Source organism: Leptonychotes weddellii, chromosome 10 (genome assembly GCF_054177405.1).
Source record: "Leptonychotes weddellii isolate Sample4059 chromosome 10, ASM5417740v2, whole genome shotgun sequence".
Taxonomy (NCBI): Eukaryota; Metazoa; Chordata; class Mammalia; order Carnivora; family Phocidae; genus Leptonychotes; species Leptonychotes weddellii.
The window spans coordinates 106,694,057-106,720,339 of record NC_138378.1 but is presented as its reverse complement, the minus strand read 5'-3'; the positions used below and the strand labels follow the sequence as shown (position 1 = coordinate 106,720,339).

Genomic DNA, 26,283 nt, shown 5'->3' with positions numbered 1-26,283 from the left:
TATTGAGGAGGGCACATTCTGCATGGAGCACTGGGTGTTATGCACAAACATTGAATCATGGAACACTTTATCTAAAACTAATGATGTAATGTATGGGGATTAACATAAGAATAAAAAAAAAGAAGTAAAAAGCATCTTACTTGTCTATCACCTGGTCAAGAAACAAAATCCTCAGCAGAGTGAGAGAGAATAAGAGCCCCTGTCAGCTGGAAACTGGCCAGGCACTATCAGCTGGCCTTGGTGTACTCATATTAAACATAAACAATTTTAAGAACACATCAGAAAAGGCCACTCTGTGACCATGATGAATCAAGATAAAAACAAGAGTACTCCATTATCATATCTAAACATAGACAAAAGCATGAACATTGTCCTAGCCCAAAAATAACCAAGTATAATCCTATCTTGGATAATATGAATGACTGCTTTTTTTTTTTTTATGTTAGTCACCATACATTACATTATTAGTTTTTGATGTAGTGTTCCATGACTCATTGTTTGCCTATAACACCCAGTACTCCATTCAATACGTGCCCTCCTTAATACCCATCACTGGGCTAACCCATCCCCCCCACCCCCTCCCCTCTAAAACCCTCAGTTTGTTTCTCAGAGTCCATAGTCTCTTATGGTTCGTCTCCCCCTCCAATTTCCCCCCCTTCATTTTTCTCTTCCTAACTATCTTCTTTTTTTTTAACATATAATGTATTGTTTCAGAGGTACAGGTCTGTGATTCATCTGACTGCTGCTTCTTTACCCATCCCAGTTTTAGCCTCACGGAATTACCCCCACTTCCTAAGAGCATCCAATCTACTGCAATGCCCTACTTTCTTAAATCCTCTCCAAAATCCTTAGCACAAGCTCAAATCCTATGTGGTTCCATATAATATATATTCTTCCTTGTTACACTGAATCAGTCAATTCATCTTGTTTTAACTACAGATATGTTCCTAGAGGTCCTCCCTGAGCACTCAAAGAGCTGGGACTAGAGATTTGAGTACAGGGTGGGATTAGGAATAAAACAGTAAAATAACATTAAAAGTACCCACAATCTACAGAATACATACTGTCTACCTAAAGGGGTCTTTTAGGGCGCCTGAGTGGCTCAGTCAGTTAAGTGGCTGCCTTCGGCTCAGGTCATGATCCCAGGGTCCTGGGATAGAGTCCCGCAGAGGGCTCCCTGCTCAGTGGAGAGTCTACATCTCCCTCTATATCTCCCCCCTGCTCTCTCTCTCTCTCAAATAATTAATAAAATCTTAAAAAAAAAAAATCAAATAAATAAATGGGTCTTTTACTATATAAACTTATCCTATAATGAGTTCCCACCAATTTGGAATTCCCAGTGTTTATCAGCACTGGTGATGTTGACTACACAAATTTCACATTAAATTCTCAATTACTCAGCTTTCTACCCTACCTGAACAAAATAAGAATCTAAGTACAAAAAGTAAAAACTAAACCTTAAACAGAATTCCGAAATATAAAATCCTCTAATTTAAATCCTTTATTTAATTCAAATTCATAATTAAATTTAATATTTAAAAATAATTAAATTTAATATTTAAGTATGAGTTTCTCATCAAGAAGTTTCTAAATACAATAATATGTCTTTAAAACTAATTTATCTACCTGAAACATGGGCATGCTTTAGTATTTAAACTTTCAACTATCTTCTCATTGATCACCAAAGTGAATCTTGCCCAGTGCATCCTTACCTCCTGGGTCTTTATCTGGATTGTACTCTAGAGCATTGCTACAGATGAGGTCAATATCTTTCAGAAAATCCTTAGCAGTCAGGTAATTATGCTTATCAATTTTAGTTATTACTGTTGATAAATCCATTGGTTCCTTGATTACTTCAAGATAATCTGAAACCTAAAACAAAGAGGATATTTTAATGAAAATTACTTCTGCTATTTCATATGATCTACTCATAAAAACACAAAACCATATAGTTATTTAAAAATTAAATCTAGGTATCTTAAAAATAATTACAAATAAGGATAAAATTGTAGAACAATTTATGCTACTAAAGTTACTACTTTGAAGTCATACTTTCCATGAAAAGCTTCGGTTTCAAGTCATATCTAAATCAACTCTGAAATGTTTCTCATTTGAAATATAAAACCAATTTTGTCAGTTTTTTCCCCCAAACTTTTGGATATACCTGAGAAGAGAATGTATTGGTAAAAGCATCCAATAAGTATCAATAAATGTTACTTCAAGAAATTGTTCTGAAGGAAATTAAGAAACATAGATTTTTCATATTATTAAAGAAGTTATCTGGTAAATCTCTTTAATATCTTTAAACAAAAAAAAAAATTTTTCTTTCTCGTTTCCAGGGTGAATCATTTCATGGAAAGTGTTTTCTGCTCCTTTGGAGTCATTACAAACATTTTGAGTCAATTATATAACAAAAATAAGTATTGCCTTCATGACTAGTAAAAGATTTGCTTGGACTTCGCTAATTATAAACAAATTTGCAAGCAAATGTTCTCTATGTGCCAACTTTCTGGGAGATAACCCAAAATAGGAGCTAGTAAGTCAGGATTTGCCCAGTGTTTTTTATCATTTGACCACTAAGAAAGCTCTACCAACCTATCTATCTGTTGCCTCCCCCAATGCAAATCTCAAATCGAGTAATCAGGTCTGATATAAAGGCAGTCTTAGAAACATCTAATTAGTCCAGGACCAAATTCTGGAGCTAGGATAATTCCTGCTCTATGAAACTAAAGGTTACTTTTTCTCCATTGCGCGCACACACACACACACACACATTTTATGTATGTTTATAAATTTTTAGGTAACTGTGTGGGCATGTTATAATTTACTTTTTAACTTGTAGGAGCCGAAAACCTCCTTATAGGGGAGGTAGTGAAGCTATAATGAACAAACAATAGCTCAGAAGATATTAGCTGGATTCTTGGCTCTGGTATTTGGCATGCCTTGTGTACATATGGAAACTGTTTAACTGCAAAGCACTATAAAAATTTATATTACTGGGGTGCCTGGGTGGCTCAATCGTTAAGCATCTGCTTCTCCCTCTCCCTCTGCCCCGCTCCTCCGCTCATGCTTGCTGTCTCTCTCACTCTCTATCAAATAAATAAAATATTTTTAAAAAATCTGTACTACTAAAGATTATAAAACTTTTGCCCCAATATTTAATTTTAAATTCAATGTTTATTTTCTAAACTTGTTTTCGTTGAAGTCGGCTTTGGAATTCCATAAAGCTTTTAGACATTTCAAATTCATTATCTGAATATAAATTTTTATGTCTTAGGTTATTTAAAGGTTATCTTGTGGGGCGCCTGGATGGCTCAGTTGGTTATTAAGCGTCTGCCTTCGGCTTGGGTCATGATCCCAGGGTCCTGGGATGAGCCCTGCCTCAGCCTCCGCCTCCAGCTCCCTGCTCAGTGGGGAGTCTGTGTCTCCCTCTCCCTATTCCCCTCGCCCCACACCACCCCACCGCCCCTTGTGCTCTCTCTCTTAAATAAATTAAAAAAAAAAAAATTTAATATTATTTTATTAAAATAAAAAATGATGGGTGGTTCAGTCATTAAGCGTCTGCCTTCGGCTCAGGTCATGATCCCAGGGTCCTGGGATTGAGCCCCGCATTGGGCTCCTTGCTCAGCGGGAAGCCTGCTTCTCCCTCTCCCACTCCCCCTGCTTGTGTTCCCTCTCTCGCTGTGTCTCTGTCTGTCAAATAAATGAATAAAATCTTTAAAAATAAATAAATAGATAGATAGATATAGATTTTATCTTGTTTTCCTCTCATGCTTCACAGAGACCTCTATGTTTTCAGCTTTAAGAGCAAAGAACCAGTAGTAGAATGAACGAAAGAAAGAATAAAAGAAAACAAGAAAATATAACCCTTGAATAAGTTTTATCTAACCAACACTTTCTATCCCCTTCCAATACCTTACCATCCTTTATAAAACTTTTACTCTACCACAGACGGCATTTGAAATCTGATCATCTCTTCTGTTTAGAATGAAAGAGAGTTCTCTGGGGGAAAGGCAAAATTGGTTTACTCCCAGTATGGGAGGATGACTTGAGGTCAAGCCCTTATCAACTAAGTGACAGAGTCCCATACCCAATTTGAAATAAAAATATAAAAATAAACATCTAAAATAATCCTTAGGGGTGCCTGGGTGGCTCACTCATTAAGCATCTGCCTTCGGCTCAGGTCATGGTCCCAGGGTCCTGGGATCGAGCCCCACATCAGGATCCCTGCTCAGCGGGAAGCCTGCTTCTCTCTCTCCCACTCCCCCTGCTTGTGTTCCCTCTCTCGCTATGTCTCTGTCAAAAAAATAATAAAATCTTAAAAAAATAATCTTTAAAGTGGGCTGATAGTTTTAAGATTATCTGATAACACAAAGAGGGAAAAAAATGTTCCACAAATGTAAAATGTTATGTATTAATTGCAAAAGCAAATTAGGCAATTCCTGTCATTTCAGTAGAAAAAGATTTAAGGTATAGCTGTGATTTAATGTAAGGAATGCAGGCTTTGAATTTCAAAAAACCTTTGAGTCTTGGCTAGTCACTTGCCTGCGAGCCTCAGTTTCCTTAGCTGTAACATAAGAATAATAATAATGACCTTGTGAAGTTGTTAGAAGGATCAAATGGATAAAACTATGTATTGTGGATAAATACAAATATACAAATAAAGTTATAGATATTCTCTTTACTCAAAAAAAAAAAAAAAAAACTAAAAACCAAAACAAAAAATGGGAAAATAGCTATTTTCAGAGGGGAAAAAAAAAAAATAATGCTAGCTCATTCTTCCCAGTCATAGGTGAGGTAATGATTCCAAAGGAATCTGCTCAGGTCCAAAAGTACAGATTTCACAACAAGGACGCAACATTAAACTATGAATAATTTCATAATTCAAATTAAAAAAAAAGATGAAGAAAAAACTTAAAACTAACAACACCAAAGCTGTTCAAACATGGAGTCTGAACTATAAGAAGGCCAGTAAAGACTATATTGTGTTCATCCACACACTATATTATCCCAGGATAAAAAAACAAAAACAAAAACAAAATTTCATCAACACTATTATAGTAGATTCCAAATGGAAAATTTCTTTTCTTATCATCACAAACCATGCTCCCACAAGGACACAAAACAATACACATAAAAAGTGAGAAATTTTCCACTGGGAGCAGAGAAAATCCTTGCAGGGAAAAACAATTTTAGCTGCATAGGATATGCTTAACTTCAAACAGCATCTTAGTCACAGGCATTTCCAAAATATGAAAGAAAAATTTCAGGGTTTTTTGCACCTCTTTCACTAAGGTATACATAATTTGGAAAATGCCAAAAAATTAATTGGTCTTGATTGGTTAACACCAATATACTTTTTAAGAGCAAGATTTATCCTGGAATAAAAATAGTCTAGTATGGACATTTCACTAAAGTAACTTTTAATCCTCTTCTTAAACTGAAGAGTAAGAGATCACAAAGATCAATACTAATTAAGAAGACATACAAATTGGTCACTATTTTCATCCAAAAGTCACCAGATGTTTGCTGATGACATCAGTAGTTATCACATGGATTAAAATTTTACAGGCTAGGGGTAATATTCATCCATGCCTTTGCTTTTTTTCCTTCCAAAAAAAGATGTCAATATTTTTTTCTTTTAGCCAGTTCAACTTCACTGTTTGCACACTACTGAAACAAGACCTCTTCAATATCCACCGGTTTGCTGAAGATGTTAAAGCGTTTATCTGTGGCCAGCCTCTTGGTTACATCCCTGAGAAACAACCGCAACTCTCTTAAAGTATTTTCCTCCTGATCCTCCATCCGATTTTTTTCTGATTCTGATAATTGACGAGGTGGAGAAGGTAGTGCAAGGGGAAGCACTTCCATAGCACAAAGACCTAAAGAAAATAGAAGAAAATGTTAAGATTCCAACATGGTAGAGCCAGGACCTCAATTACTTTTCTGTCATTCACTCAAAAAAGAATTCCAAATACATACAAACCACTTGCAAACCCAGCAAGTAAAAATTTGAACGGAAACCAACAGTATATTACAGAATAGATTTACTCCATAAAACAACTCACAGTAGGACTCCTTTAAATGGCAAATGATATGATTTTAAATAATTTGATTTTGAAATACGATTTACATACAACTTATGAGAAGTATTTCAAATCAACAAAAACACCTTTAGGTGAAGAACTGTATACTGATGTGCTTAAAGTCAATGTTGTTTAAAAACCTTCTCAAAATGGGGTTGCCTTATATGCATGAAAGTAAAAGAGGCAAGTAACAATTCTTTGATCCTTCCCACTCCCAAAAGAGTTCTAATTTTAGACAAGTCTTCTACACTCATATTCTTAGTACAACATAGTAGGGGTAGTGAATGGTACGTACCTGTGTAGGGAGCAAAAAAAATTACAAACTGGGGGCACTTGGGTGGCTCAGTCATTTACCTGTCTGACTCTTGATTTCAGCTTAGCTCATGATCTCAGGGTCATGAAATCAAGCCCTGTGTGGGGCTCTGCGCTGAGCATGGAACCTGCTCAAGATTCTCCCTCTCTCTCTTTCTGCCCCTCCCCACCCTCTCTCTCCCTCAAAAAAAAAAAGGAACTAAAAAAAGAATCCCAAAGACATGGATAAGATGGAAAATCCAGTCTATAGTGTTATATATAAAATCTATAATATTCACTATCTACCCTAAAACAAACAAAAAATCTTCTCAAAAAGTAAAGTATTAACTTTCCTAAACATATTATTCCCTAATTCCTTAAAAGATTTTCCCAGTATCACACTGAATTTCAGGATTAAAATTTTAAGGATTATGGCTGATTTCTAAATAGCCCCTAAGATGAAAAATGAAAAGTCAATAGAAGCAACTCAAAAATAAAAAGAATTATGTTAATCTTTAACATAGAAAATTCAATCTATGAGACTAAGATGTATCTGGGAGTATGCAAGATAAAATGAATCATTCTCATAATGAACTATTTTAAATACTGTTATTTAGATTAACAGGAGCAACAACCAATAATCAGAAGGTGTAACTTCCATATTTAATTTCCCAAGGTTTCTAGGGGGAAAAAAACCCCACACCTATAGCCATTTGATAGGTGCTCATTTTTAGAACTCTGAGAAAATGTGGAAAGGAGTCACTAAGGAACAATCAACTGATTGAAGTGTTGGATAATATAATCAATAAAAAACAGAAGTAGAATATGGAAAAGCAAGGACTTGCAAGGGGTGGAAATGTATTTAATATCCTACAAGAACCACATGAGAAACACAAAAGATAGAACGATGGGAAAGACACTTAAAAACTTGTAACAGGATTGCTATTTTCAAGAAGAGGCTGAAAGATTACAAAGAAGACCTTATCTTTTATACATCTTTAAGATTAGAAGGAGTGTCTTGAGTGACTTAGAATGCATTCCTCACTTAAGTCAGGGGGCTGAAATTTGAAATAGTATGCTCTTAGGCCAAATCCAAGAAAATTCTAATGCTTAAAACAAAGTCATGATAGATATCTTATGGTAGGCACTTGGAAACCTAACATAATAGGTGCTCAATAAATATGTGAAAAATAAATAAACCAGAAAAGGCAAACATTCTAATCAGCTCTTGACCCATCACACCTACCCTGACCCACAAAGTAATCAGCACACCACCTGGTGTTCTCACAATTATAGTTCAAGTCCTCTGTACTTAAATTGACTAAAACTGAACAGAACTGAAGACTTTTTGAGCCTCAGAATGTGAAATCTACCACAGCATCTGGATTGAAATGGTAAGAACACTTCATTAACAGTCACCTTTTAGTAAGGCCTTAACTATGAGGCGGTACCTCACAATCTCCTCAAGTCAGGTAAACACAATGACCACTCCATCTAAAGAGAAGTGTCCATCTAAAGAGAATGTGTCCATCTAAAGAGTAGAATCTAAAAAACTGACTTTACTTCCACAAGAAATGAATTTTTTAAAAAGTGACTCCAAGAAAGGGCATTTCGTAATTCCATTCCCCATTCCCTTCCCCCCATTTTCCTAAAGGCTTTAGGAACTTTACCAGTGTGTTTCCTCCGTGGTGGAGCCATTGATGCCTGATTGAGAATCAATTCTTGGAAAAATTTTCTTCTGTCTTCTTCAATAGGCCTTTGAATATACAAGACCTCTTCATACTGTATTCTAAAGATACATTTAACCTACACACATACACACAAAGACATTAAATATATAGAGAATTAAAAGCTTACCTACTATACCAAACTACAATTTCTTCAACTTCCAGTACCATTTTCAATTTTCATTCATGTGGGGTTAGGGTTAACCTCATCCTAAGGCTATGCTGTTGAGAGATTCAATCTCATGGACTAAACCATAATGGGAGAATGACCAGTTGCCCAAGTCATTAATAAATTATACTATACCTGGAAGAGTCTGCAAATAATAGCAGAAAGGATAATTGATTATAATAGTTAGATGGCAAACCTCAAAGGACTTCTTGCATAAGAGCTAGAAAGTAATTACCTAGAATCTACATTAGAGAGCTGGAAGGATGCTAAGAATACTGCCTTCTTGTATGTTATTTCTATGTACTTCCTATTCGGTGATTTCCTTTCCTGGGTTCTTCTCATACCAACTCTATTCCACTGCATCTTCCGGAATCCCGGTTTCACTGAAAATAAACTATACCTTCAGTTTCTTCCTAGAATGCTCCACAATGACACCACCTTCCACACAAAACCCCCAAGCGATATTAAGCCAGTCATTCTTACAACCCTCAGTTCCTTCCCACTGGTGATTACCTATCTCTCCATTGTTTACCTCCTCTATAGAGGCTTTGACCCCAGATGTCCCCCTTGCAAGATAGGCTGTTTAAATCCTCCACATCATCCACATTAATTCTACACACTTTAATTTTTATGTTTTCCTAGAAGGTCTATATTCCACTTCTAGACACCAAACTCCCCGAGAATAGAGACCATTCCTTATTCATCTGTTTTCCTATACCTACCACAGTGACTGGGACATACTAATGCGTAATTAGCATGGACTGAATGAGTAAAGTTGGCAATTTTCTTCCCCAGCCCAGATCAAAATGGAAAATGTAAATGAAGATGGGAAACGGTCACTAATATGGAAAGAAGAACCAACTATGAGACAATGAGGAAACACTGGATCAAAATTCAAGACATTAGATCCTAGCCCAAATTTAGCCACACGTTTACAGTAAACTTTAGATAATTCATTCAATTTGTCATGTCTAACCACTTACTGAATTGAAGACTAAAAATTTCTAAATATTATTTCAATCAATCTTTAGAATAATGAAGTATATATAGGAGTCCTTCATTTTATACTTGAGAAAACTTAGACTTGGAAAGGTTTATGTAACTGACTTAAGGTCACAAAATAAGTAAAAAAAAAAAAAAACTAGATTATGTAACCTCTAAAGGCCTTTTCCACCTCTAAAATTCTAACATAGAAAAGAAACAATCAATGAAAAGTAGAATTCAAAATCTGGATGGGGAACTATTTACCTCAACCCAAAGCCAAATCCTTTAAGAGTTTATAAAATTTCACCATGTGCCCTTCCAATATTTTCTTTGCAGACTACTTTCATGTAAAATTCCCTCCAACCCTTTGATCTATGCTTCACTGGTCCTTCTTCTTCTTCAGCCAAACAAATTTACCACTGAATGCCCCCTGTGTGCGAAATATAATGCCAAATACTGCCATTACAAACTTGAAGAAAATACAATTACTTCCTGCTGTCAAGGATCTTAAAAGTTTGACAAGAAAGCATTATGGTAACACACCAGAAGTGTTGTAACACTCGTAGAGAAACAGAAGAGACTCTGCAAGAGGTAGGGATGAAGAGGCATTAGATAAGATTTACCTGAAATAGCTAACATTAACTGGGTCTTGAAAAATAAATAGAATTTGTTCAAAAGTAGCAAAACATTTAATCTCAGTTTTAAATATTCTTCCTTCTGATAATTTTTCAACATTGTGTTGAACTTTGTGAATACAAAAAGCATACCAAGAGTAAGTCTGTAATAATACCCTGATACTCCTGCCAGGTTATTACCAACAGCTTAGAACCCATCACTTTATAAGGAGGCTACATTTTACTTTAAATTTACTCCTAGCTCTATCTTCTGACATTCCCAGCCTCAAATTTCATGAGGCAACTAGACAAGAAGCCTCATATAACTCCCTGAAAGGAGTTTCACACTGGTTCACGGTGATCTCTATATGTGCTATCCACTCTTTCTTAACCCTGTTCTTAACTCTCCACTCAAGCCAATGCTTTCTGGGTGATGCTTTCTCTGACTTTCCCAGATACACTCAGGCATACCTTCTAATATCCCTCATTAAACTTTTTTTAAGTTCAATGATTTTTAGTAAATTAATTCAGTTGTGCAACCATCACAAGTCAGTTTTAAAACATTTCTATTACCTCCAAAGATCTCCCTCATGTCCATCTGCCATCAATCCCTACTCACGCTCACACTCCCCACCCAACCACTGATTTACTGTCTCTAGAGATGTGCCTTTACTAGAAATTGTGTATCGTGTAGTCTTTTTTTGTCTACCTTCTCTCATTTAGCATAATATATTAAAGCTCATCCACGTTGTAGAATGTGTCAGTATTTCATTCCATTTAATGCTGAACAGTATTTCACTGTGTGTATATAACAATGTTTGGTTTCACCAATCACCAGTGAATATTGAATAATGGGCTGTTTCCACTATTATGAATAATGGTAGTAGGAACATTTGCATTCAAGTCTTTGTGTGAACATATTTCTCTTCAGTAGTTACCTAGGAGTGGAAATGCTGAGTCATATCATAAGTTTATAACATCTTAAGAACTGCCAATTTTTCAAAAAATGACTACATGCTTTATAATTCCACCACCAGTATATAAGGCCTTGAGTTTCTCTAACATCCTTTGCCGACATTCAATACTGTCTAGTGGTTGTGCCGTGGTATCCCATTCCTGATGACTAATGATATTAAGTAACTTTTCTCATGCTTTATTAGCCTAAGAGAATATATACTCTTCAGTGAAAGGTCTATTTAAATCTTAACTTACAGTCTTTTTTACCTTAATTGTGGTAAAAGTCATAACATAAAATTTGCCATTTTTATCATTTTAATTATACAGCCTGTAAAATTAAGTATATTCACATTGTTATGCAACCATACCATCTAACTACAGAACTTTTTCATCCTCCCCAAGTGAAACACTGTATCCAGTAAATACTAACTCCCCATACTCTCCCTTTCCCCAGCCCCTGACAGTCACCATTCTACTTTCTATCTGTGTAAATCTGACTACTCTAGGAACTTTTTTTTTTTTTTTTAAGATTTTATTTACATATCTGACAGAGAGAGACACAGCGAGAGAGGGAACACAAGCAGGGGGAGTGGGAGAGGGAGAAGCAGGCTTCCCGTCAAGCACGGAGCCTGATGTGGGCTCAATCCCAGGTCCGTGGGATCGTTACCTGAGCCGAAGGCAGAGGCTTAACCGACTGAGCCACCCAGGCGCCTCCTCTAGGAACTTTTTAAAAGAGGAATCATTTATTTGTCCTTTAGTGACAGGCCTATCTCACTTAGCATAATGTCTTCAAGGTTTATCTATGTTGTAGCATGTGTTAAAATTTCCTTCCTTTTTAAAGCTAAAAAATGTTATACTATATGTATATGCCACATTTTCTTTATCTATCTATCTGTTGATGGACATTTGTGTGTTTCCACCTTTTGGCTATTGTGAATAATGCTGCTATGAACGTGGGTATACAAATACCTGTTTGAATCCCTGCTTTCACTTCTTTTGAGTGTATACCCAAAAGCAGAATTGCTGGATCATATGGTAATTCTGTTTAACTTTTTAAGGAATCACTGTATCATTTATTTTCAATGACGCTGCACAACTTTATATTCCCACCAGCAACACATAAGGGCTCCAATTTCTTCATGTCCTGATCAACACTAGTTATTTTTTGTTTTTATGGTGACAGCCATCCTAATGGGTATGAACTGACATCTCACCGTGGTCTTAATTTGCATTTCCCTTTTCATTAGTAATGTTCGGCATCTTTTCATGTGCTATTTATTGGCCATTTGAGCATCTCCTTTAGGGGAAGTTTGGTTGGTTGGGGGTGTTTTTGTCCTCAGTTGTAGAATTCTTATATACTCTGGATATCAACCCCTTATATGATTTGCAAGTATTTTCTGCCATTCTGTGGGTTGTTTTTTCAGCCTGTTAATAGTGCCCTTTGATGCAACAAGTTTTTAATTTTGATGAAATGGAGTTTATCTATCTTTTCTCTTGTCGCCTGTACTTGTAGTGTCATAGCCAAGAAATCATTACTAGGGGCGCCCGGGTGGCTCAGTCGTTAAGCGTCTGCCTTCGGCTCAGGTCATGATCCCGAGGTCCTGGGATCGAGTCCCACATCGGGCTCCCTGCTCCGCGGGAAGCCTGCTTCTCCCTCTCCCACTCCCCCTGCTTGTGTTCCCTCTCTCGCTGTGTCTCTCTCTCTCTGTCAAATAAATAAATAAAATCTAAAAAAAATAATAAAATAAAATAAAATATAAGAGGGGCGCCCGGGTGGCTCAGTCGTTAAGCGTCTGCCTTCAGCTCAGGTCATCGTCCCAGGGTCCCGGAATCGAGCCCCACATCAGGCTCCCTGCTCAGCGGGGAGCCTGCTTCTCCCTCCGCCTCTGCCTGCCACTCCCCTTGCTTGTGTGCTGTCAAATTAATTAATTAATTAAAAAAAAGAAATCATTACTAAATCCAAAGTTGTAAAACTTTTCTACTATGCTTTCTTCTGAGGGTTTTATAGTTTTAATTCTGTTTAGTTCTTTGATCCATTTTGAGTTAATTTTTGCATATGGTATAAGGGTCCAATTCATTTCTTTTGTATGTGGATATCCAGTTTTCCCAGCACCATTTGTTGAAATGACTATCTTTTCCCCCATGAATGGTCTTCACACTCTTGTTGAAAATCATTTGTCATAGTCTTGTGGTGAGTTTTTTTTAAGTATTCTCTATGCCCAACATGAGGCTTGACCTCATGACCCCAAGATCAAGAGTCACATTCTCTAGTGACTAAGCCAGCCAGGCATCCTGAAAGAGTTCTTAATACATTCTGGATTTAAGTCTTATCAAGAGATGCAATTTTTTGTATTCAAAATATTTTTTTTCCAGTTTGTGGCTTATTTTCTCATTTTCTTAATGGTGCCTTTTTAAAAATTTTTAATTTTGATAAACCTGACTTTATCAGTTTTTCCTTTTATGGATCATGCTTTTATATATTATACTATCATAACACTTCTCATACTGTATTATTTTTTTCAGGTATCTTCTTCCCTCTACACTTTTTAATATATATATATATATTTATTTATTTATTGGGGGGGCAGAGGGAGAGGGAAAGAGAATTTCAAGCAGAGTCTGCACTAAGTGTGGAGCCTGACCTCACGACCCTGAGATCATGACTGAGGCGAAATCAAGAGTCGGACGCTTAACCGACTGAGTCACCCAGGTGCCCCACTCTAAACTCTGAATTATTAGAGAACAGTGGCTATCTTTTGGTTTTTCACCTATTCATTCATTCAACAAAGATTTACCATACTAGAGATACATACATGTACATATACATCAATTTGTGAGTATTCCATGTGTGTGTGTACACATAGAGACTGCATAAGGCAGCTAAGCATTGTGAATGAAAGCACGAAAAAAACAGACACTGGACCCACCTTAAACAAATTCACTTATTGTAATAATGCATTGCACATGATAGGCACACAATAAATTTTTGATGAATAAACAACGGTCTTAAATTGATAAATACAAAACTCTTACTTCCCTGACCACTCATCAGCCTGAGCATCACAATATCCAGAAATGGGTCTCTCTGCAGTCTGAAGAGTACAATACATCATAAGTGCATGACCTTTGGAATCAGACAAACCTGGATTCAAAACTTTGCTCTGCCATACTAGCTGTGAGATCCTAGGCAAGATACTTTACCCCTCTTGGCTTCAGTTTCTTCATCTGTCAAATGGGAAAACAATAGTAATACTTCCCTTACTAAACAGTTAAAAAACTTGAGTTAGATAATATATGGAACTGGCTTCTACAGTGCCTGGGACATAGTTGCATAAGTGGCAGCAATTCTTTCATTACCAAAATCTTTTCGTTTTACCTCATTTATTAAATGTTAGAGTTGTCAGTCCCCAGTTTTAAAGGTAGAGTTCATTCAAACTCTGTAATGGGGAAAAATAGTGTTTTAAGACTCAAGATGTCAAAGATAACAAGGAATGGGAAATTAGATCAGAAATGAACCTAAGACAGCTTTCGTGAATAAAATTTGCTTTCCCCAAAACAAAATAAGTAAATAATTAATTAAATAAAAATAAACAATAATATTTTACCTTAACATAGTAATAATTCATGTTCATTTACTAGAGATCTAAGTTGTGATTTTGAAAGACTTGCAATGACCTCTTTCCTTGTAAATTTTAAGAATCATATAATTGTTTTACAACAAAAAAACAATACTAAGATATTTCTCTTGTACACATGAATCATTCATCTGAGTTTTCAATGCCCCTACTTGATTTTTCTACTTAAGTTATTGATTTTTAATTCCCAGTTCCCATGACAAACTGAGAGACACAAAAAGACATGAAATACTGAAATAACAAAATGCTGCTTGTGATCTTTACTTTCCTAAGTGTAGCTGAGGAGGTATTTCCTTAAAATTCATTTCCAGGGGCACCTGGGTGGCTCAGTTAAGCATCCGACTCTTGATTTCGGCTCAGGTCATAACCTCAGGGTTGTGAGACTGAGCCCTACGTGGGGCTCTGCACTGGACGTGGAGCCTGCTTAAGATTCTCTTTCTTCTGTCCCTCTCCCCTTCCTCTCTAAAATGAATAAATAAAATTAAAAATAAAATAAAATTCATTTTCAAATATATCATTTTGAGCCTGCCCATATAACAATTTAATACCAAAATACATACTGTGAAACTGTTCAGAAATGTAAGCACAATTCTTTCTGACCAAAGTTTGTTTTCCTTCCTACAAATATTTCTGCTTTTTATCTGCTTCCTTGTTTAAAAGTCCCTTTCCTATGCTCAATCCTCTTTTCTTTTTTCTAATTCTCCCGAAGAGAAATAATTCGCAATTCCCATGTAACTCAAATAAAATTCTCCAACTATTCTCAGAAAGAGTCTGCAGGGTCCACAAAAGTAAATTTACCTACTACACCAGAATTTTACAAAAATAAAAAAGAAATGAGGCTGAGCAGGAGCTCAAGCCAATGTGTGATGATTCAGTGGTAAATTCCTATTTTTTACGCAACAAACATTTACTAAGCAATTCCAATGTGTCAAGAAGTAGAGAAGTGAAGGCCAGTAAGACAGTCCCCTCCTCTCAAAGAGCTTGTGGTCTAGGTCAAAGGCTCTCAAACGTTTTGGTCTCAGGATCTCATTAAACTTTTTAAAACCACTTAGGAGGGTGCCTGGGTGGCTCAGTTGTTGGGCGTCTGCCTTCGGCTCAGGTCATGATCCCAGGGTCCTGGGATTGGGTCCCACATCGGGCTCCCTGCTCAGCGGGAAGCCTGCTTCTCCCTCTCCCACTCCCCCTGCTTGTGTTCCGTCTCTCTCTGTCAAGTAAATAAATAAAATCTTTAAAATAAAAAAAAAAACACTTAGGAACCCAAAAGAGCTTCAGTTTATGCGGGTTACATCTGTCCATAATTATGTATTAAAATTAAAACTAAGAGCACTCCAAATTATTCAATTAAATCCTATTACATATTAGCACTGAAAATGTATTTTGAAAAATATATTCTTTTAAAAAATGTATTTTTCCAAAATATAAAACATATACAAAATAACATTTAGCAAAAAAAAAATAATAATAATAAAATAAAATTTAGCAAGAAAAATGGCACTATTTTACATTTCCTCAAATCTCTTTAATGTCTGGCTTACTGAGAGACAACTGGATTCTCATTTCTGCTTCTGCATTCAATCTGTTACAATATGTTGTTTTGACTGTAGTACATGAAGAAACCCGTATTTAAGCAGATATGTAGTTAGAAAAAAGAGAAATGTGACATCTCCCTGAAAGTCTTGTGGGGCCCACAGAAGTCCTTGAACCACACTTGGATAACAGCTGATCTAGAGCAATGATTTCCAAATTTTTTATCTAACACCTCATCAGTTAAAAAAAATATATCTCTTCTAGTATATTTAATACACTATTTAAATATATATCCTACTAAGATTATTATTTCTATTATAAAACCTATATATACAAAATACTTAAGATAATATGAAGACAAATGAAGTTCTAATGTTTTTTTTCAATATCCCAGTGTACTGCCTTAAGTAGAAGCTTACTTTGGAAACTACTGGATTAAGAGAGAGATGTAACTACAAAGAAACATCTACAAGAGAATGTTAAAGAGCTCTAAAAGATGAAATTATTACTTTGTCCCACAGAAAGAAAGTAGTTTTATATTCCTAATAAAACATTACCCCCACTTGAGGGGGCGCCTGGGTGGCTCAGCTGGTTAAGCGTCCGACTCTTGATTTCAGCTCAGGTCATGATCTCAGGGACATGGGATGGAGCTCCATGACTAGCTCTGTGCTCAGCAGGGAGTCCACTTGCGGTTCTCTCTCCCTCTCCCTCTGCCCCTCCCCACCGCTCACACCTGCTTGCATATGCTCTCTAAAATAAATAAACAAATCTTAAAAACAAACACACAGGGGAGCCTGGGTGGCTCAGTCATTAGCATCTGCCTTCAGCTCAGGTCATGATCCCAGGGTTCTGGGATGGAGCCCCTCATTGGGCTCCCTGCTCCGCAGGAAGCCTGCTTCTTCCTCTCCCATTCCCTCTGCTTGTGTTCCTGCTCTCATTGTCTGTCAAATAAATAAATAAAATCTTAAAAAACAAACAAACAAAACATTACCCCCATGGTAACTAATTCTTTTTTGGTTTTGTTCTATTTTAAAAGCTGCGTGGAGAACCTTTCCTTTTCATCTCTGAATGAGTTTATTTTCTGAGAAAAGTAGCATTTAGTACACAAGATTCAGAAAATACAGATAAGAAATTAAAATTATTATAATCTTAATACTCAGAAATAATTACTATTAACACTTCTGTTAATAGTTATATTTGTGTAAATAGTTTTATTTAAATATATAAAACTATACAACTACTATATAGTTATTTCTACATAAACTTGGATAATACTATACATACTGATTACCTGTATTTTTTAACAATGTATTCAAAACATCTTTTCATGACTTTTTTTTTTTTTTAAGATTTTATTTTTAAGTAATCTCTACACCCAACATGGGGCTCAAACTCACAACCTTGTGATCAAGAGTCACATGCTCTACCAACTGAGCCAGGACCCCACAACACTATTTTTCACATCAATATTTTATTTTATTTTAAGATTTTATTTATTTATTTGACAGAGAGAGACACAGCGAGAGAGGGAACACAAGCAGGGGGAGCAGGAGAGGGAGAAGCAGGCTTCCCGCTGAGCAGAGAGCCCAATGTGGGGCTCAATCCCAGAACCCTGGGATCATGACCTGAGCCGAAGGCAGACGCCCAACAACTGAGCCACTCAGGCGCCCTACATCAATATTTTAAAGGTTTCATTGTGTTTCATGAAAGAAATCTGTAACTTAGCTAATCCCCTACAATATGACATTTAGACAGTTTCCAATCTCTGAAGAAAGGCTATGGTAAATACTCTTGTATTTTTTGTGTGGTCTGCACTGTATCTTTGTGTTAGTCCATGAAAAACTCTTCAGATAATTACCCATAAATGGTATTGCTGAGCCACAATGTGTGTACATATTTAAATCTATTACTTGGACTGCCCTGGAGAGGTTTATTCAACCGTTTTTTTTATATCTGCCTATTTGACAGGTTAAAATCTGTATTTTACTTTTAAATTATCCACTGTATTTTTTATTTAAATTCAATTAACCAACATATAGTACATCATTAGTTTCAGATGTAGAGTTTAATAATTCATCAGTTGCATATAACACCCAGTGCTCATCACATCACGTGCCCGCCTTAATGACCATCACCCAATTACCCCATCCCCCCACTAACCTCTCCTCCAGCAAACCTCCGTTTCCTATAGTTAAGAGTCTCTCATGGTTTTTCTCCCTCTCTAATGACTTTCCCATTCAGTTTTCCCTCCCTTGTCCTATGATCCTCTGCACTGTCCCACTATATTTTCTTTTTTTTTTTTTCCACTGTATTTTCTTAAAGGCACTCTAGTAACTGGCCGTTTCCTTCTTTTAGAATCACTTGGGTTTTTTGCCACCCAATGTCTACTTCATCTCTTCTACAGATCAGGTACTTTGCTAACCTACAGTTACTTAATCTGCAACTCTCTATGCTTTTCATTTATTCACCAAATATTTATCAATATGTGCTATTATTCACTACTATCTCAGTTTGTGACCTAAACAAAGCAAGCATTCTAAATTTAAATGAAAGGCTTAGGGGCAGGGAAGGATTTCTGAAGAACAGTAAGTATAAAACATGTTATGTAATGAGTAATCTAAGAATTCTCATAATCTTCTCCCCACAAATGTGAATATCCATGATAGTTTCGCTAGCTACTTGGTTTATAATTAGTGTAAAGAACAGAGAAAACAAAGGGGAAAAAAAGTGCTGAAATTTCAGCTAGCAACTCTCTAATATTTTAACTACTAATTAAGGGTACTGGTAAACAAATAATGAATAAGTTGAATCCATTAAAAACTATAACAACAATATAGCAACACTGAAGATTTGTATGATATAATGTTAGCTTTAAAAACTAAACCAACAGGGAAGCCTGCGTGGCTCAGTCAGTTAAGCATCTGACTCTTGATTTCAGCTTAGGTCTTGATTCCAGGGTTGTGCAAGTTCAAGCCCTGTGTTGGGCTCCACTCTGGGCGTGGAGCTTACTTTAAAAAAAAAAAACTAAACTAAAAGTAAAATCACGTATGTGAACAGACAACAGGAGTAGGCAATATTGCTGTATCAAGAAAATTGGTTCATAAGACTTTTATTTACAAATTTTTCAGACAATATAAGGAAAACATCAGGTAATTATATATTCCTAAGGAGAACCCTCAATTATCCCGAATTTTCTTTATCTAAAATTATAATAAAACTACTTGACAGTAAGGATCTAATTTTTAAAAGTAGCTTCTAGGTTATGTCCAGGTTCAATCCATTTAAATCAATTTCAAGTACATTCCTACTTCATAATACCAAATATTTTATAGCTCTGTGGTTTCCAACATAAATTCACATCTATTATCTCACACTGAGAAGCCTGACTGTTATTATCCACATTTTACAGATGAGGTAACTGAGGCTATTCTAGGTTCAAAAGTTCATCCAAAATCAAAAGACCAGTAAGTCAGTACAACTTGGTTTTTCTGACTCTTACTACATATAGCATTCTACTAAACTTTATTAACCCCTATGATAAAAAGAAAAAAAACATTGTGATTAATGGTCTTAATTAAGAATATGAGATTCTGAATAACCAAAAATGAATTATTCTACATTTAATTTATGTATTTACAAAATCAGTAAGTGTACTGATTTTAGCAAGATAGCTAACAAGTACTAAACAGAACAAAAGATCTCAGTAAACAGGTATCTTAATCATAAAATTCTATATAATCAAGGTTTACATTACAGCTTTTAAAACATGCAAAATCTTTTATATAAACTGTGTCACCTGGGCAAAATACTGCTAAGCATTTCTAAAGGTGATCATTTCAAGACCTAGTAAGCTTAGGGTGTTAAAAACACACATTTTGTAAAAATCAATTTCATTCACATGAGTTGACTACTATTTTTTTCTGAAACAAATGTGATTTTACCTTTGATCCTAATATGTTAAATATGAGTTGGCTTTGAACTCAAAAACTAAATATGAGATTTGCGAAATATGCACAGCAGTAATAACAGTCAAATTAACAATAATGATACCAAGGAAAGAACTGAAAGGTCCAATCTCACCAAATAATCTACCAGACAGTAAGAACAAGAAGGCTAACCGTAATGGAACTAACTGTGATACAGCTTAGGTCTTTATAGTACGTACCATACGTATGTTGGGCTCTGGTCTAAACATGAATTATCTCAATCTTCACAGTAACAGTGATAAATATATCATTAGTACACCCAAAAAAACCTTGAAACTTAAATCATTAACTAACTTTCTTAAGTCACAGGGCTAATAAGTGATATAACCAAAGCATGAATCTAAACAGTATTTATTTTTTTAAACAAATTAAATTTATTAAATAAATTAGAATGTGTCCAAGTTACAAGATCAACTATTTCAAAACAATAAGGTAAATATTTAATCACTTCTTACCTCTTCAGGCAGTTCACTGTACATGGTTTCAGAGGTAGACAATAAAAATATAGGTGAAAATGATGGTATATCTTGTAGCAATGTCAGAAAAGTTGCTCTCACAGTTTCACTGACAGCTTCCCACCAATCACCAATGTGAGGCATGTAAACAATACTAGGTACTGTTCTTCGAGCTTCACGAAAAATCTAATTAAGGAAAGAACTGGCATTAAAAATTAAAATTGATCTTATTCTAAATTTTACTCAGTAACCCCCAAATACATGAAATGTGTCAGGCGTGTTACTGTAATTATTCTCAGCTCAAATATTTAAGCTGTTCAAGATGTAATATACAAGTCTCACATAATAGCTTCCATCTACCCTTGCCCCACCTAAAAAAAGAAGGGGTGTGGGGGTTTTTGCCATTTTGTTATTCCTATTCAGTATTTAATAGTATAAAGGTATCAAATCGCTCCACTTATCTACCAAGTAAAGATAATAAAGCAAAATACCACTATAAAATATGCTGTAAATAAAGAGATAAACATGCACCTATATGTCACCCGTGTCAAAATGGTATCAGTAAGCACAAAGAAGAGAAGGAAGACATAGTTTCCATGTTTGTGCACATTCCCTAAAATCACTAAATATATGAATTAAATAAACCTTTTTACCACAATGTACCACCCTACAGTTTAAAATTAATGAACTACCTGCTGAACCACTTGTTTACCTCCTATTACCTTAATTCAATCCTCCATAAAGTAGTCACAAAATACCCTCACATCAATAAAGAGCAATAAATAAATTAGCAAAAAGCTCTGAGACACTCCCATTGTCAGAAAATACAAACTAAAGTTTCCTCAAGTGTTAAAAAGAGTCCTAACCATAGTTTCAGTCGCACTCTGCCAACATAACGCCAATAAGGACCAGGTTGGCTATTAGTAAGTTGCCAAGCAGAACTACTGCCCTTTACATATATGTCAACAACAGCTCAATAGCCCATCAACAAATTCTCGTGGGTTAATATGGCATCTCTTCAATACTTTTAACAAGTGAAAGAATAAATGTAAAAATCTTTCTTCAATTTCAGAATTCTGTTTCTAAAATTGTCTACTACTTTCCCTTATTTTAAACATGTTTCAATTAACCTGTGTAATGTGCAAGATAGAGAAATAATGATATAATATTTTTTGATCTAATATTCCAAACCATTAGGATTATCAGAAATGTTCCTAAGAATCACAATGATTATTTTTCTTTAATGAGTAAGCCTACCACTTGCATGAATTTTTCAAATTCTACATTTTATAAAGCTTAAACATTCTGTGTAAAATAAAATGTATTGCCAATTTAATAAACCAGATGGAAGATGCTGAAATAAAAATTTTCCCCCAAATTGGAAATGTAGATGTTATGATCACTCACATCAAAAGTAATATTTGCTCCTTCCCTTCCTTTAATATTTGCATATCCACCAATCCAGAACAGTTGTACAGTACAACTCCAGGACTCTCAAATTTTGACCTTTTCTGCAAACACGCACCCTCTTATCCTGGATCTTGAAAATCCAAGGATTATTGTTTTCCAAAGTTCTTGTAGAAGATTCATAAGAGAAAAACAAGCATAAATATTGGCAAAAGGAAGGAACCACACAGGAGCACAAAGGCAAGTGAGGCATTTAATCCCCCCCCCAAAAAAATTGTTACATGCCACCCAAATCAGGGATGGTATGTGGAAGACAGTGACCAATGCCTTTTGTCTTTCCAATTCCCATTCTGTGCTGGTAAAACTAGGGAGAGTCAGCAGGGAAAAAAGTGTGATTACATGAAAAAGACTAATGAGCTATACAGCTTACTGAGAAACCTGACAAAACTAACCACCTAATTCAGCCATGCAAGTTACCACATGCCCAAGGAGAAATGAGAAAACATGCCTTTAAAAAACATAAAATGTAGCCTTTCGTTCTAATACTTGTAAGTTAGATTTTCCAGAAGTATGTGTGAGAACATTTAGCTGCTAATCAGTACCAAAGAGTAAGGGCAAAGCAACAGAAGGTTAAGTGATCAATAAAAACTCTACAGAGCCAGAAGTTAAATAATGCAGTACTACAGGTATTTTAAACTCATTTGCAAGGCTGAACTAGAAACAAAAGCATCACCAACTCTACAAGAGTTGAGGGTTTTTTTTTTTCTATTTCTTTCCTCTTTTCATCCAATTCTCCCCAAATTAACAAAGTGAACATGATATCCTATTGAACTTATTTCTAAAGACTTTAGGAAAATATCTTTATCAGTAGAACTTTTAAAAATTATATTTTAAAAGCTAAAGGGGGAAAAAAAATCAGAAAGAAAAAAGCCTAAGACAAATACAGAAAAATAAAAAGGGTTAGGCTTTCTGGTCCATGAATGTATAATTACCTGATTTTACAATTAATCTAACTACATGCAGTTTCAATACCCAGGGGCTATTTTCAAAATTTCTCTCCTAAACCTTTACAGCAAAAACATCCTTAATTTCTAGAAAACTTTAAAAGCACTAATAAAACAAGTGTTATTTTTAATTCCTTACCCCATGTGATCTCATGATATTTAAACTTTCATATTTTCTTTAAATATATAGCCAACCTGTTCTAATTCTCCAGGTTTGTAATGAAAATTCAAAAAGAATAGTCTTAAAATGGTATTTAAAATTTCAGAAAAAAAGTTTAATCCTATTGTGATTTTTCCATAATGGAAAAACAGCTCTTCAGCAGTTTGCTGGTAACTTTTAAAGTTGTGGAATAAGATACACTCTGTGAAATCAATTAACCAGATTCAGAGTAGAAAAATAAAGTCTAGTTTTAGTGAAGCGGCAACTGTCTTGGGAACAAGTGATGCCATTTGATAACTAGAAAAATACTCACCTAGAGGGTGTCTTGGATTGGTGGATGTGCAAGGTGTAGTAGAAAACAGAAAAACTGTTATAGAGAAAAAAAGACAGTAGGCCAAATTACTGAACCAACCGTTCCAAAATACCTCTGACATGACCAGCACTCTTGCACAAATAAAATGAACAAACACCAGTATATGTGAACTGTTCATTTTGATTCTTTAAACAATATATTCTATTTCCTTCTGGCCTCTTCTTGCCCCAGACATCATAGTCCCTTATGTAACTTTTTTAAAAATTTCTTTATTAAAAAAAAAAATCACAAACTACTTCTTCTGAATATTAAGATATTAAAGAGAAAAATCAGGTCATTGAAGTTAAAGGTATCCATATAAAGAAGCACTAATTACATAAACTGCACCTATATAAGAGTTATCATCTCAATAGCTAAACTGTAAAGTCAGTATTTCAGCCAACAAATTAAAGTGTAGTGCATGAAAATTTACTGTGTTTTAAAAATTAAGACCATACAGCCCATAACAAGCCATCTTCTTTGGAAACTGGGAACTAGAGCAATTTTAAATACAAAAGTGAATGAAGCAGACAGCTCCAAGCTAGTACAGCTTTCACTTTCCTAAAAGGGGCTACATAAGAAAGAGGGAAACAACTTTTTGTCATCCATAAACTTCCAGAATTTGTCTTGCTCTTGTGCTAAAATTTATAAAACATAGGTAAAAGAAAAATCTTGGGGGTTAAAATATTCTTGATTTTTATAATAAAAAGCACTATTAAAAAAGTTTAATTCCTTATACCATGCTATCACAAAGTATTATAACAAATAATATATCTGCATTACTAATAACTTCATATCATATCTATCACTTTACTCCACTTATATTCTATTTACCTAGGATTTATCAAGCATCTCTGTGAAAAGGAGGCACTGTCTAGGGTCAAGATTCAAGAAATTAAGTGCTCAATTTCTTTATAAGCATACAAAATCAGCCTGTTATAAAATATAACTATACTAGAGTTTCTATATGATGACTGTAATATAAAGCAACATTTTATGAAAATTAAATCACCCAAATTTCTTTTCTGTTATTTTCATTGCCTAAGAATTTCAAGAATTTCAGTAAATGTGATAAACTCTGGACCAGGATAATTTAATTTGTTTACAACTCAAGGAAAAAAAGTTGTTGCTATGGTAAAACACAGAAATCCATGTGCACAAACACAAGAGTATCCAAAGTATACACAGACTGCTATGGAGAAATCCAGAAATCCTTATATACAAACACAAGAGCATCCAAAGAATACACATAGGTAAATATCTTAATTCCTTCATGCTATTTAACCAAAAAGGATTTCCCCTGAACATTTCCAATACAATTTCTTTCTGGGAAAAGAAATATACTCAAATTTTCACCAAAAAAAAGACCCTTATTGACCATTTGAAACTATTTGTAACACCATATAGTGTCCAAACTCCAAGCCCTGTGACAGAGAATATATAAATTTATCAATTCAATCATACTTCTGAATTAACAAAAAAGATAAGATACGATATGCTCATCAATCCTGGTTTTCCTAAATCAACAGTAGAAATAATACAAAAGGCAAAAAAAATACATTTGAAGGTGTCAGAAAAGGGGAATCATAGCTGTTGGTTTTTTTAGAGTGTTAATACAGTAAGTCTTTTAGTACAGCTACTAACACCTCCAACCTTATTGTAGGGTTCAATAATTACTTGTGAACTTAATGGAACAATCATAAATCTTCCAGGCTACCCCAGTTTTCTATTTTCCTTCCAGAACCTTTGGAAGACTATAAAACACTCAGGTGGGTAGGTAGATAGATACAGGGACACACACAAACACACAAACACACACACACACACACACAACCACTTTATGAACTCTGGCAATTGTTTTCAGTAATAAATACCTCGTGTCCAGTGACTGGCCAAAGTACTGTATCTCAAGTGTGATCTACTCAAGACCTAGAACAGTAACACCCGGATGCAGGTTTAAAGTGAAGATTCCCAGGGCTCACCCCAAATTTAAGGAATCAGAAACCCTGGGAGTAGAGCCAGGGAATCAGAAATTTTAGTAAGCACCCCCAGACAACTCTTACATTGACTAAATCTTAATAGAGAAAACCCTATAGTAGACATGAATTCCTCTACTGTTTTCACACAATTTGTAATATTCATCATCAGCTGAGGCAGTATGAAGGAGAAAAGGAAGATTTTCATATATATACTTATGTGTGGATAGGTCTTAAAGAACAGACATAGAATTAAACATGTATAAAGAAATATAAACGGGGCTCTTCCCATTTTCCATTTTATCACATATATAAATACAGCCCTTTAAAGGTGATTTAAGACTTCTTTCCTTTAAGATTACCTTTCATGTTTGTGTCACATTATTAAATAACCCAATTTAATTTATATTAGGTATCTTAGAGGCTGGGGAAAAGAGAAAAGCACAAAAGAATAATTTGCCACAGACTGAGCCACATCTATTTAGAGATAATCCTGCCTACAGGAAGACTAGCTCTCAAGAAAGTAAGGCAAAAGGGAAGAAAGGGAATAGAGAACAAAGGAAGAGAATTTTTCCAGCATTTTATTCCTGACTAATACGCTCTCTTATACCTTCTTCTACCCACTAATAGCTCCACAAATTAAGAAAAAAAATTTCCTCAGTTTTATAATGTAATAGTCTCCTTTTGGATAATTTTTTAGAAGAGACAGTAATATATTTACAAATTTAAAATAACTTTAAATATGTACGTAAGATACAAATAATCAGGGATTAACCAGGACAGTTTATCTAGTCTCTGGCCAATGTTCAGAAGAAGTCTGAGCTCTGGCTACCATATCTACAAAATTCTACTCAGTCCCTGGGCAGTCTGGCTACCCAGGTGTGGTCACTCAAAACTAAGCTCTACTTCTAAACCAGGACCTTGTAGGCAAAAGCAAAGATGAGATGTCTTGA

General features: G+C 35.2%; 1 protein-coding gene across 3 annotated transcripts in view; it reads right to left on the bottom strand.

The window, feature by feature from the left end:
* Nucleotides 1–26,283, bottom strand: part of LOC102744156 (ATPase family AAA domain containing 2B) — a 102,366-nt gene that overhangs the window by 26,325 nt on the left and 49,758 nt on the right. For 2 of the 3 annotated variants that reach the window (XM_031040102.2, XM_081832164.1), the window contains 4 exons: nucleotides 20,432–20,617; nucleotides 8,048–8,183; nucleotides 5,686–5,882; nucleotides 1,713–1,872 (listed from right to left, as the gene is read on the bottom strand). In XM_031040102.2, coding sequence (XP_030895962.2) covers nucleotides 1,713–1,872; nucleotides 5,686–5,882; nucleotides 8,048–8,183; nucleotides 20,432–20,617 — 679 coding nt within the window. The remainder of the gene's footprint in view (nucleotides 1–1,712; nucleotides 1,873–5,685; nucleotides 5,883–8,047; nucleotides 8,184–20,431; nucleotides 20,618–26,283) is intronic. The other variant, XM_081832163.1, reaches the window with a different exon arrangement.